Source organism: Nicotiana attenuata, chromosome 10 (assembly GCF_001879085.1).
Source record: "Nicotiana attenuata strain UT chromosome 10, NIATTr2, whole genome shotgun sequence".
Classification (NCBI taxonomy): Eukaryota; Viridiplantae; Streptophyta; class Magnoliopsida; order Solanales; family Solanaceae; genus Nicotiana; species Nicotiana attenuata.
The window spans coordinates 4686937-4701082 of record NC_031998.1 but is presented as its reverse complement, the minus strand read 5'-3'; the positions used below and the strand labels follow the sequence as shown (position 1 = coordinate 4701082).

The window sequence follows — 14146 nt, the reverse complement described above, 5'->3', positions numbered from 1 at the left end:
ATATGCATGACACTATAATTATTTCACGATATACAAAGTTATCTAGACTTACAGGTTGAGTCATTTACTCTATGTTTCTTCCATGTCTTTTATATACTTATTTATGTGCCTTACATACTCGGTACATTATTCGTACTGACGTCCTTTTGTTGGGGACGCTGCATTCATGCTTGCAGGTATTGACGATCAGTTTGACGAGCCATCATAGTAGATGATGTTAGCATTCAGCGAAGGATCGGTAAGACTCCACCTCATTTGGAGTGCAGCCGAGTCTATGAGTCATCGTGTCAGAACTTCGCTACAGACTTATGGGTAGGCCGGTACCCTGTCCCATTTGATGTCAAATACTCTTAGAGGCTTTGTAGACAGAGATTTATTTTGTACAGTATGTCAGAGGCCTTGATGGCCCATATGTATTCATGTTTAAGAAAGATGGTTCATTGATACAGTGCTTCCCCACTTATAGTTATACATTACGAGTTGTGGCCATGTTGTCCCAGTTACCAATGACGGTGCAATATGAAAGATACGTTATGTTGGCACTCGGTCGAGTAAGGCACCGCGTGCTCGTCGCGGCCCATCGGTTTGGGTCGTGACAAAATTACACAATAAGCATCGTCTCATATAGTAGAAGGGGAGGCGATTTGCGCAGGATGTAGGAGGCGTTAGGTACTAACCTGGAAATGGGATTACGGACGCGTTTGGTACGCGTAGTTGCAGCCTATTTATGATGGCTCATGTTCACAAAGCTTCAGGGTTGCTGTTGTGGTGCAGTGCAGTTTTCGTGTGTAAATCCCTAGGTTGGTTTGACGGTTTGGGGGGTTTACCGACCGGTCCGACAAGTCGGCATTCGTAATGAACGGGTGAAACTTCACCGAATGGGAGATAGAGCTAACACCATGTTTGGATCTAGAGGGACCTAAGGCTTTGGCTAGAAAATCCCCACAGACGACGCCAAATGTTCGACCGAAAAAACTTATACTTTTTATTGAACTAATTAAATAAGAAGGTTTGAGGTAAATCCTAGCCAAAGATAATTTATCCTAGATCTAAGATAGAAGGTAAGAATAAGCAAACACAAGATTTAACTATAACATTGATTGAATCCCATTATGTAAGAAGAGGATGGTGATTTTCATAATATTGAATAATAGTGATAAATACATAGATAAAATGGGTCACCGATCTTTAACAAGGTTGAACTTTACATATTTAATGATATGATGAGACTAACGACGTGTATCGAGGATCTGAACTTCCTTGCTTCTTTCTCCATCATGCGGAGAGAGAGAGATGAGGATCCCTCTTCTTCTCAGAAAATATCTCTGCGTGTGAATTTGTTTCACCCCCCTTTCTCCTTCTTCTCACTTAGTTTATATACTAGGTATTCTCCTTTATCCAACGGTCATTAACCATAGTACCTAAGTCATTTGACTGTGTTACTGGTCGACCCTACGAAATGTCGTGACATCCAATTCACCATTCAAGCATTCTGAATACACGACCTCAGCCGTGGCCGATGTGCGTGCCGTTATAGCGTTGTATGGTGATAATAGGTGAATTGAACTATGATTAAGCCCCAAAAGAACCACTTTCTTGTAGAGTTTTTATTGTAAGTGATAGCAAAATGCTCTTATTAGTGCTTTTCATATTTTTCAGGTTACATACATTAAAAGAAGGCTATGGAGTGATTTTGTATCATTTATGGAAGAAAAAAAAGTTAATCGCATCAAAGTCGCCGAGTGAACCATTTGAAAATACACAAACGAGGCCTGGAGGTGAACTGCCGCGGTCCCAGCGTGGGCGCGGTAGCACCGCGGTGAGCTGTCAGAGGAGATTCAGAGAGGCTATTTGGCTGCGGTCCCAGCGTGGGCGCGGTAGGACCGCGGCAGGCGACGAGAAATTGAAGGACTAAAGTGCGAATTCTGGAATTCTTAGCCCAAAACCTATTTAAACACTAGAACTCGCCCAAAGGAGGCATGTAACATTATTAGAGAGTATTTTGGCAAGATAAACAAGTGTGAGAGATAACCCAAAACATCATTATTTCTATTCTTCTTTATTTTCTTGCAATTTATGATTATGAATTTTTTAGTATTTAATTTACCCATTGTCATGAGTAGCTAAAAACCTTAATCTAAGGTTTTGGTGGAACCCGTTGGGAATAACTTGGTTGTTTTATCAATATAATTAGATTTGATTGTTAATCTCTAATTGTTCATCTATGTTTTGATTGTGGAATAGTTGAAAGGGCCCTCAATTATCCGTTCCTATTTATTATGTAACTTCTTGAGAGAGAGTGCATATTTAGGTGATTGTATGAACAACATCACTCCCGGAGTGTAGACGAGAGTCATAGCCGAGGGTTTAGAGGTTGGATTAGAGATAACGAAACCCCAGGTGCAATCTAAGTGAACTGTATTGTGCAAGTAGCTAGCGTAGCTTGAGAAAGTGCGTCTAGTAGATTATTATAATTACTTGAGAAAGAATTATGATATATGGAGAGTTCATGATTGTTAGAGATAGCTAAATCACAGTTATAGCACATATACAACCAAGGAAAGTACCAACAAGGGAAAGCATTGCCTTAGACTTTATTTCTACTGTTTACACATCAAGTTTAGTTAATTTTCAGCTGTTAAATACTTTCAATCTTAGTTGTTAGAAAATCAACCATTGTGAATCGAAAAGTTTGGGAAAACAGATTGTGTGAATTTAATAAATCTGACAGTAGTGATTGATAGGTTAGTTCCCTGTGGTTCGACTCTGGGCAATAATACTCGGATTATATTTGCAACGCCCGCATAGTCTTTTGTGAGACTTAGTTGAGCGTGATCAAATTTTGGCGCCGTTGCCGGGGAACTAACGGTGTTATCAATTACAATTGAAAGAAATACAAAGATTCCAAGAGTAATCCGTTTTCTCTTTACCAATCATTACATTGAAATTCTATCGGTTGAAATCTTGTGGGAAGCAGGTGTATGCCTAGAAATTCTTCGACGACTGGAGAACTAATAGAAGGACTCTCAGACCCCGAGAAAATATTCAAGGCATTGAACCGTGCCAACAAAGGACTTCAACAAACTCAACCAACGAACCAACCCGAATTTGATATGGGTGACGTGAACAACGCCAACGGAAACAACAGGAATGAGCAAGTTGACCTGGAAGTCAGGGGAGTGGCACCTCTTGTGCCAGAGGCTGCACTTTATGACTGGGCACAACCTACAGCTAAAAATCTGGCCACTGCTATAGCTGTGCCTGCAATTCAAGCGGAGACATTCCAAATCACCAACAACATGCTGCATCTGCTGCAAAATAAGGGATTGTTCTCCGGGTCAAGCATTGAAGACCCACAACAACACTTGAAAAATTTCCTGTCAATTTGCATGACCCAAAGGCAGCCGAATGTGACTCCTGAAGCTATCAAGTTGCTCCTATTCCTATTCTCAGTAACCGGGGCAGCTCAGACTTGGTTAAATTCGCTCCCGATCAACTCTATCACCACTTGGGAGGAATTAGTCAAGCAGTTCTTGAACAAGTTCTATCCGCCTAACAAGACTGCACATCAAATTGATGCCATATTACAGTTTAGGCAGCAATCCACGGAGTCTTTGCAAGAAACTTGGGAGATATTTAAAGGGATGCTTGTGAAGTGTCCTCATCATGGCATTCCAGACCAGATGCTTGGCCAGAGATTCTACATGGGTCTAACTGACAACTTGAAGGCTAATGTGGATGCTTCAGCTGGAGGTGCCTTCTTAAGCAAAACATTCACCGAGTGCAAAATTCTCTTAGACAAGATGTCATAAAATGCGGGGTGGATGACTAGAGGTGCAACACTAGCACCCATAATACATTCTGTTCCATTGGATCCCAATAATTCACAGGAAGAAAACATGGCCACACTCCTAACCCAGATGAGCTTATTGACAAAGAAGATTGATGAGATGGGTACAAAACAGGTGCACATTGTTGATACAACGAATGGAGGATTATGTACACCATGCATTAATCAGTCATATGTTTGTTCATGGAGCGGAGAAGGCGAAAACCAAGGGGTCCGGGAAGATATGAACTATGTCAACAATTATGGGGGCCAGAGACAAGGAGCACAACAGTGGAGACCGCCACATAATCAGCAGTACAGGCCTAATATGCAACAGCCTGGGGGTATGCACCCTCAAAATCAATTAGTGCCCGTACCTTATCAGAAACCACAGGGTTATCCACAGCAGAATCAGCAACAATTGGCTTATCAACCACCCCCTCAGCAGTAAGACAACACCATGGTGGAAATTAGAGGTATGCATTAACAACTTATTGGGACAAATAACAAAGTGCAGGAAAAATTGGCAGTCCATGATTCAGCCATCAAGAATATTGAAACACAGCTGGGTCAGCTGTCCATGGCATTGAACAACCGCACTCCAGGAACTTTACCTGCAGACACAAACGTTAATCCCAAGGAGCAAAACCCGAATCAGCTGATGGCAGTCAGTCTAAGGAATGGTAGAGATTTAGATCGAGAGCAGGAAATTGCACAGGCCAGCAAGAACACTACACCAGCTACTCCAGTGCCATTAGAGGAAGAACAGCCAGCGGAACTCACTGAAGTAGTGGTTGAGCAGAGTAAGGAGGGTAAAGGCAAAGAAAAGGAGACCGAGCAAGTTGCAGAACAGGTGGCACCTCTTGTGCCAGACACTCCTAACAAAGAAAAACCAACAAGTACGTGCCCAAAGGGTGATCCCTGCACCTTCCCTCGGAGACTGGTCAAGCAAAAGAAGGCAGACCAATACAAAAAGTTTATGGAGATGCTGCGTCAAATCCAGTTGAATATTCCATTGATGGATGCCTTGAGGGAGATGCCCGGTTATGCCAAGATGATGAAAGATTTAATGTCAAAGAAGTTTGATTTTCAAGATCTATCCACCGTAACTCTAACACAAACCTGCAGCGCAGTGGTGGCAAAACCGATAGCCCAAAAGATGTCCGATCCAGGTAGCTTCACTATTCCGTGCACCATTGGGAGTTATGCCTTTGCAAAGGCATTATGTGATTTGGGAGCCAGGATAAATTTGATGCCGCTGGCTATATACACCAAATTGGGCATCGGCAGGGCCAGGCCGACTTTGATGTTACTCCAGCTAGCTGATCGCACAGTGAAAAGACCTACAGGTATTCTTGACGATGTGCTGGTGCAAGTGGGAAGTTCGTGTTCCCTGCAGACTTTGTGATTCTGGACTGTCAGGTGGATGAGGAGATACCCCTTATTTTGGGGAGACCATTTTTAGCCACCGGGAGAGCACTGATAGATTGTGAAACTGGGGAGCTTAAAATGAGATTGAATGATGAAGAAGTCATATTCAACGTTCAACAATCAGTGAGGAGACCCAGCGAATATGCAAATTGCTCTCTAGTGGAAGAAGTTGATGTAATTCTGCAAGAGGATGATAGGGCCCTGACTGTGGGGGACCCATTGGAGGCATGCTTGACAAACTTAGACGAAATGGATGGCGAGGGGTTAGCTGATTGGGTAATGGCATTGGAAGGCCGAGGATTTTGGTCAAGGGAACCTCAGTTCGAGTCCCTGGAGCTGGAGAAAAGGGTCACTCCTCCAACCAAGCCATCAATAGAGGAACCACCCAAGTTGGAGCTGAAACCACTCCCATATCATCTCAGGCATGCATTTCTAGGCACTGATTCGACTTTACCTGTTATTATATCATCCTGTCTGCTAGATGTGTAGGTAGAGCAGCTTTTGCAGGTACTAAAGGATAACAAGACGGCCATTGGTTGGACCATGGCAGATATAACGGGTATCAGCCCAGCTTTCTGCATGCATAAGATTTTCCTGGAAGAAGGGCACAGACCTTCCAGGGAACACCAGCGAAGGCTGAACCCTAACATGAAAGAAGTTGTAAAGAAAGAGGTGATCAAATGGTTAGATGCGGGAATTATTTTCCCCATCTCTGATAGTAATTGGGTCAGCCCTGTCCAGTGTGTCCCGAAAAAGGGGGGTATGACTGTTGTGAAAAAACGAAAACAATGAGTTGATCTCAACTCGTACAGTCACAGGGTGGCGAATCTACATGGATTACCGGAAATTAAACACCGCCACCCGCAAGGACCACTTTCCCTTACCCTTCATTGATCAAATGTTGAACAGGCTGGCTGGTAGATCACACTTTTGTTTCCCAGATGGATATTCGGGGTACAATCAGATTTCAATAGCCCTCGAAGATAGAGAGAAAACATCCTTCACCTGTCCGTATGGCATCTTTTCCTTTCGGAGAATGCCCTTTGGGCTTTGTAATGCACCTGCGACTTTTCAATGGTGCATGTTAGCCATCTTTACAGATATGATGGAGGACATTATGGAGGTCTTTATGGATGATTTCTCCGTGGTGGGAGATTCATTCGAAGACTGTCTTCACAACTTAAGCAGAGTGCTCAAAAGATGTGTGGAGACAAACCTGGTACTAAACTGGGAGAAGTGCCATTTCATGGTACGAGAGGGGATAGTCTTGGGACATCGAGTGTCCAGAAAAGGTATTGAGGTCGACCATGCTAAGGTTGACGTGATTGAGAAGTTACCACCGCCCACTTCAGTAAAGGCGGTGAGAAGTTTCCTTGGTCACGCCGGGTTCTACCGGCGTTTCATAAAAGACTTTTCCAAAATTGCTAACCCATTATGCAAACTCCTTGAAAAGGATCACCCTTTTGTGTTTTCTAATGATTGCAGGTTGGCATTTGAGGAACTGAAGAAGAAGTTGACCACTGCACCCATCATTGTCGCGCCCGACTGGGAGCAACCATTTGAGCTGATGTGTGATGCCAGTGACTATGCTATAGGAGCAGTCTTGGGGCAGAGAAAAGACAAGCTGATGCACCCGATTTACTATGCAAGTAGAATGCTAAGCGGTGCACAACTCAATTACACAGTGACGGAGAAGGAGATGTTGGCAGTCGTGTTTGCTTTTGACAAGTTCCGATTATATCTGATTGGTTCCAAGGTGATTGTATATACTGACCATGCAGCTCTCAGGTACCTCATTGAGAAAAAGGAGTCTAAGCCGCGCCTGATTCGTTGGGTGTTGTTGTTGCAAGAATTCGACCTCGAAATCCGTGACCGTACGGGTGCAGAAAATCAAGTCGCTGATCATCTTTCATGACTTGAAGGAGCTGAAAAATCAGTCGAGGTCGAAGAAATTCTGGAAACCTTTCCAGACGAGCAACTGCTCGCAGCCAGTCTTGAGGATGCGCCATGGTATGCAGATTTTGCAAACTACCTGGCTTGTGGTATTGTTCCTGATGACCTTTCTTCTGTCCAAAAGAAAAAGTTTTTCCGTGATAGTCGCATGTATTATTGGGATGAACCTCATCTGCTTAGAATTTGCGTTGATAACATTATCCGGAGGTGTGTCCTCGAGATAGAACAATCTTCAATTTTGCAGGCTTGTCACGCTTCAGCATATGGAGGACATTTTGGAGGCGTCAGAACAGCTGCGAAGGTGCTGGAGGCCGGATTCTTCTGGCCAACTGTATTTAGAGATGCACACCTCTGGGTAAAGGGCTGCAATGAATGCCAAAGGACGGGAAACATTTCCCGTCGCCATGAGATGCCAATGAAACCAATTCAAGAAGTAGAGGTGTTTGACGTGTGGGGGATAGACTTCATGGGTCCCTTTGTCAGCTCATTCGGTAATAAGTACATACTTGTGGCGGTAGATTATGTGTCTAAATGGGTGGAAGCTGCAGCCTTTCCCACCAATGATGCACGAGTGGTGGTCGGATTCCCGAAGAAGCACATATTCACCCGGTTTGGGATACCAAGGGCAATCATCAGTGATGGAGGCACTCACTTCTGCAATAGAGCCTTCGAGAAATTGCTGGCTAAATATGATGTGCACCACAAAGTGGCTACGCCCTACCATCCGCAGACTAGTGGACAAGTTGAAGTGTCCAATAGGGAGATTAAGAGTGTATTAACGAAAACTGTGAACGCAACCCGAACGGATTGGGCAAAGAAGCTGGACGACGCACTCTGGGCCTACAGAACTGCATTCAAAACGCCAATAGGTATGTCACCATACAAGTTGGTGTTTGGAAAGGCCTGTCATCTACCTGTGGAGTTAGAACATCGTGCTTGGTGGGCATTAAAACAATTAAACATGGATCTCGAAGCAGCCGGACAAAATCGACTAACGGAGCTGTACGAGCTAGAGGAATTTCGTATCAAGCCTTTGAGAGCACGAGGCTTTACAAGGAACGGATGAAGACAATGCATGATAAGCACATCGTAAACAGAGACTTCAAACCCGGTGATATAGTGTTATTGTACAACTCAAGTTTAAGATTGTTTCCGGGTAAGTTGAAATCCCGATGGTCAGGGCCATTCCGACTGGTGCAAACGTTTGCTAGTGGAGCTGTGGAGATTGAATCAAAAGACGGAACGAACAAATTCTCTGTCAATGGACAAAGGTTGAAACACTACCTTGGATCAGGTGACGAAAAAGGGGATACAATGGTGTCACATTTCAAAGAACCCCAATACAAAAACGAGGAGTAGGAACTCCACTATTTGCGTCGTGCCGTGACTTTAAATCAGGCGCTGCGTGGGAGGCAACCCACGAATTGTTGTAAGTTTAATGTATAACTGTATATATATAAATAAAATAAAAAAAAAGTACCAGAAAAATGCCTCCACCGCGGTCCAAGCATGACCGCGGTGAGACTGCGGTGGAAGGGGCTCTCTGAAGTTTTCCCACCGCGGTCCAAGCGTCGCCGCGGTGAGACCGCGGTGAAAGAGGCTCTCTGATGTTTTCCCACCGCGGTGGAAGAGGCTCTTTGAAGTTTTCCCACCGCGGTCCAAGCGTGGTCGCGGTGAGACCGCGGTGAAAGAGGCTCTCTAAAGTTTTCCCACCGCGGTCCAAGTGTGACCGCGGTAGCCCAGCGACGGGCCCAGTCAGGTAAGTAACTGAATTTTTTTTAATTTTAATTTCTTCTAGTTTCTTCCCTCCCCCTTTAATTACCCTTATCCATACACCCAACCCCTTATTCCCCACTCCAACCACACGACCCTCACCCCCTTTCTCTCTATTCTCTCATCTTTTTCCCTCTCTTCTTCTTCCTCCCCAAGCCCTAACCCCCATTCTTCCCAAATTTCTTCTTCTTCAACTCTCTCATCTCATCTACAAGGTATGCTTTCTTCTTTCCTCTTTTCTTTTCTTCAACTAGTTAGTGTAAATTAGTTTCTTAACCCTAGATTTTGTTGTAATATATAACTTGTATCTTTTTCTTTGTTTTCTCTTTTTAATTGATTATTTTAGCCATGGTGGATGCTTAGATGTTGGGTTTCATGATGATTAACTTGTGGGGAGGGATTTGTAGTATTTTTTGAGACTTAACTATCATTTTTAGGGCAAAGTGTGGTGGTTGGGCCTATATGGCCGAAAATTTGGGATTTGTTGTAATTTTTGGAGCACTTTGTGCTCATTGTAATTGGTTGTGGTGGTGGTGGTTGCAATATTTCACTGATGAAAGGTTGGGTGTGGTGTAGTAGGAGAGGTTGCCATGTTGATGGGGGTGTGAAGTAATCGTAGTATGGGTTGGCTAATTGGGGCCATTTAGCAATATGGTGTTTTGGCATTGTTGGCCAATGATAACTGTTTAGTGCCAGCGGGTGGCGAAGTCTGAGTAACCATTCGCATGGCCCAGTTTAGGATGTATTTGATAGTTGCCCTATCTTGTTGCAGGTATTATGGCACGAAAGAGGCACAAAGGTTCGGCTAGTACTTCCCAGGGGCCCACATATGATGAAACTAGGTTCCAGTCTCCGGGGGCTGAGGATGCATTCCATGCGAAAGCCACAAAAACCTTCGTCCCGGAGATTGCTGTGGATAGGGCTGCCCTCCGCATGGAAAGCCCAGCCATGTATGAAGAGATACGGCGGAGGGAGATGGAATTTTTTGTTTGAGGAGCCCGAAACAGTGAATCCAATGCTCGTTAGGGAATTCTATGCAAATTGCACGGAGCATTTTAGCCGGGAGGTATTTGTGCATGGCAAGGTGGTGGATGCTTCCATTCTTAAGATTCGGCAGGTTTTGCAGTTGCCCCAATTCAGAGGTGATGTTGATCATTACCACGACGCTCATGGGGTTAATTAGGATACCTTGATTGAAGCAATCTGCCAGAATGGCCAACCAACTTGGATACATGAAAACATCACCCTCCACTCCAAGTCCTTCACTCACGAGGCCAAGTGCTGGTTCAATGTCATTTGCAGCCGCTTCCTGCCCACAAGTAACTCTACCGATGTCAACCACCTAAGGGCTCTACTGGTATGGTGCTTTGTCACAAAGCGTGACTTTGATGCGGCGCGGCTCATTGGTGATGAAATGATCCTCCGATCCTCGCTGCAGTCTAAGGGGTTTTATTTTCCCTCATTGGTGACTAGATTGTGTCTGCTCAAGGGCGTTCCCACTCTGCCTACTGATGGCACATTGCCCTCAAGGATACCCTTCAGAACTTCTAGGATCAACGTGGGCAGAGATGCGCCCGCGACCATAGATATTGATGATGAGGAAGAATCCCAGCACCAATGGCACCCTCCAGGAGGTCATATGACGGAGCTGGATCTTCCCGGCGTCCCCACACTGGAGGCGGACTCTCTAGATCACAATCCACCCGGCCTATGCTACGTTCAGTGGAGGAGGAGCTCGTGGACCTTCGTACCTCGGTGGATGGCCTGCATGTGAGGATGGATGCTATGTCTCAGCGCCATGCCAGGTCTGAGAACCGCATAATGGCGTGGTTCCGTGCATTGGGACGAGCTTGTCATGTGGACCCCAGCACGGTCTCCGACTCCGAGTGATACTCAGGGAAGTCTTCTTACCCTATTGCTCTTTATTTTTGTATGACATGGGGACATGCCATGATTATAAGTGTGGGGTGGGAGACTTGTTGTTGTGATGTGTTGTATTGTACATATTAAACATGTTGTAATTTTATAACTGACTTGGCCCAACGACGGACACTTGTCGACAAGTAGTCCATGTAGATATTTTATTTATTTATTTTTATTTCTTTTCTCTTTTTAGGTAATGTAGTAATTTCCCCTTGGTTTTTCTTTTGACCACGGTTCTTTTCCAAGGGCTTCTTTTTCTTGAACCAGGTTAGGTAGATTTTTTTTAGGACTCTGAAGACTCTCTTAGATTAGTAGGGGTAAGGGCAGGAATCCACCCTTTTGATGTATACACCTGCTAACAACTAAACGAACTTGAGAGTGCGACGTCTAGGCTCGTTTGTAGACTCGTAAATTATGTCTTAATTGTGCACACCTTGCCTTGCTTGAACACTCATGTGAGTGTGTTGACAAACTAATTCGGAATGAGTTTCATGCCAAGTGTGTGTGAGGAAATACCTGTATTCTGTGCTTGCATGCGATACCTAGAACTTGCCCAGTGTGTTTGCAAAGCGAAATAGAAGTTGTTTGGTCTTAGAGTTGATTGAGGCATTTCTTTCTGTAGCCGGTCTAATTATGAATCGACCTGTACATATCACCATAGTTAACCCCTTTGAGCCTAAAGCTTGTTTCATTGATAACCTTGTAATAACCTACATCCATGTGTTGAATAGCTTGACTGTTTGACCCTTTGCCTCCTAGAAGCACTTGAATTGTTAAAGCTCATGTAAAAGTTAAAGTGTGGGGTGATAAGGGAGTAGAAAAAGGGAATCAGGAAAATACTTGAATGGTGCAATAGTAGTTTCAAAAAAATATATGTATATATTGAAATATAGAAGAAGGACCTTGCAAATAGGTGGTCCTAAAGTAGTGAATGGCAAGAAAAGCCAGTTGCACCTAGAAAAGCGGGGGTAGCTTATGAAACAAGTGTGGAAGGATGACAGGGCTGAACATGGAAATCGCAATAAAGGAAGAATGTATTAAAAGTGCTTAGGGAGGTTAGTCACTATATCCAAATATATCCTACCCGTCCCTTAGCCTACATTACAACCAAATAAAGACCTCTTGATCGTAGACTAAAACAACTCGATTAGTAGAGTATTACACTAAGGGCAAGCTTATGGTGTATCTGTGTGGCATATGAATGTTCTTTGCTGAGAGTGAGTGAATTCTTTCTATCTAAAGTTCGTTGTGCTTGATTTCATATGTGTGGAACTTCTCTCAATTTATTGATGTGAGGGCATGTGACTCAGGAAGAAACAACAAGTTTTCACCTCTGTAGAGTAACTAGAGTGAGCATGTGTGTGGCATGACATTAGAGTCTGCATCTGAGGTGTGACAGTTGCACTGCTTAGGTTGTTCTTTCATAATGGCGGGTGTGACATAAATTGGGTAAGTCGTTGAGCGATTAGGCATAGAAGTGTGGTTTAAATTGCTCGAGGACGAGCAAAGCTTTAAGTGTGGGGTGTTGATAATAGGTGAATTGAACTATGATCAAGCCCCAAAAGAACCACTTTCTTGTAGAGTTTTTATTGTAAAAGTGATAGCAAAATGCTCTTATTAGTGCTTTTCATGTTTTTCAGGTTACATACATTAGAAGAAGGCTATGGAGTGAATTTGTATCATTTATGGAAGAAAAAGAAGTCAATCGCATCAAAGTCGCCGAGTGAACCATTTGAAATACACAAATGAGGCCTGGAGGTGAACTGCCGTGGTCCCAGCGTGGGCGCGGTAGGACCGCGGTGAGCTGTCAGAAGAGATTCAAAGAGGCCATTTGGCCGCGGTCCTAGCGTGGGCGCGGTAGGACCGCGGCAGGCGACGAGAAATTGAAGGACTAACGTGCAAATTCCAGAATTCTTAGCCCAAAACCCTATTTAAACACTAGAACTCGCCCAAAGGAGGCATGTAACATTATTAGAGAGTACTTTGGCAAGAAAAAAAAGTGTGAGAGATCACCCAAAACATTATTATTTCTATTCTTCTTTATTTTCTTGCAATTTATGATTATGAATTTTTTAGTATTTGATTTACCCATTGTCATGAGTAGCTAAAAACCTTAATCTAAGGTTTTGGTGGAACCCGTTGGGAATAACTTGGTTGTTTTATCAATATAATTAGATTTGATTGTTAATCTCTAATTGTTCATCTATGTTTTGATTGTGGAATAGTTGAAAGGGCCCTCAATTATCCGTTCCTATTTATTATGTATCTTCTTGAGAGAGAGTGCATATTTAAGTGATTGTATGAACAACATCACTCCTGGAGTATAGACGAGAGTCATAACCGAGGGTTTAGGGGTTGGATTAGAGATAACGAAACCCCGGGTGCAATCTAAGTGAACTGTATTGTGTAAGTAGCTAGCGTAGCTTGAGAAAGTGCGTCTAGTAGATTATTATAATTACTTGAGAAAGAATTATGATATATGGAGAGTTCATGATTGTTAGAGATAGCTAAATCATAGTTATAGGACATATACAACCAAGGAAAGTACCAACGGGGGAAACCATTGCCTTAGACTTTATTTCTACTGTTTACACATCAAGTTTAGTTAATTTTCAGATGTTAATTACTTTCAATCTTAGTTGTTAGAAAATTAACCATTGTGAATCGAAAAGTTTGGGAAAACAGATTGTGTGAATTTAATAAATCTGACAGTAGTGATTGATAGGTTAGTTCCCTGTGGTTCGACACTGGGCAATAATACTCGGATTATATTTGCAACGCCCGCATAGTCTTTTGTGAGACTTAGTTGAGCGTGATCATATGGATACGACTTTGACCCAAATAACTTTTTGTCTTTCCTTTTCACGCGCATTCTCGTCTGGTCAGATTTTAACCCATACAATAAGGAACAAATGAGTGGAGAAAGAAAGTTACACCAAGGAAACAAACGAAGAAAAAGAAGCCCGTTTAAGAAAAAAGAAAAGAAAAAAAAAAGTGCCTACTTTATTCAGCAAATACTCTGCATCCTTTATTGCTTTGTCTTTTGTTTCATTCTCAATCACCATTTGTTTCCACGACGGAGAAAGTCTTGTTAATTCCAAGGACCATTTTTGCAATTTATTTTATCTTGTAATGAAATTTATTTTTTTTTTTTTTAATAAATAAAAGCAAATAAAAAAATATGAAATAAGTCTGAAGAAAAATTCAGGTCGGGACAGACTATTGAGAATAAATTAA

General features: G+C 43.1%; 1 protein-coding gene across 1 annotated transcript; it reads left to right on the top strand.

Annotated features, from left to right (window-relative positions):
- On the top strand, positions 3114-8572 carry LOC109233549. The gene is made up of 8 exons (XM_019399435.1): positions 3114-3191; positions 4347-4666; positions 4924-5001; positions 5120-5211; positions 5358-5536; positions 5750-5819; positions 7279-7420; positions 8083-8572. Exons 1-8 carry the CDS (start codon positions 3114-3116, stop codon positions 8570-8572), a joined length of 1449 nt encoding a protein of 482 aa, XP_019254980.1.

Coding starts and splice junctions, on each gene's coding strand:
- LOC109233549 (XM_019399435.1), top strand. CDS start 3,114: ATGGGTGACGTGAACAACGCCAACGGAAACAACAGGAATGAGCAAGTT. Junction 5,212..5,357: donor TGTGCTGGTGCAAGTGGGAA/GTTCGTGTTCCC, acceptor TGAATGATGAAG/AAGTCATATTCAACGTTCAA. Junction 7,421..8,082: donor GTTGATAACATTATCCGGAG/GTGTGTCCTCGA, acceptor AAACGCCAATAG/GTATGTCACCATACAAGTTG.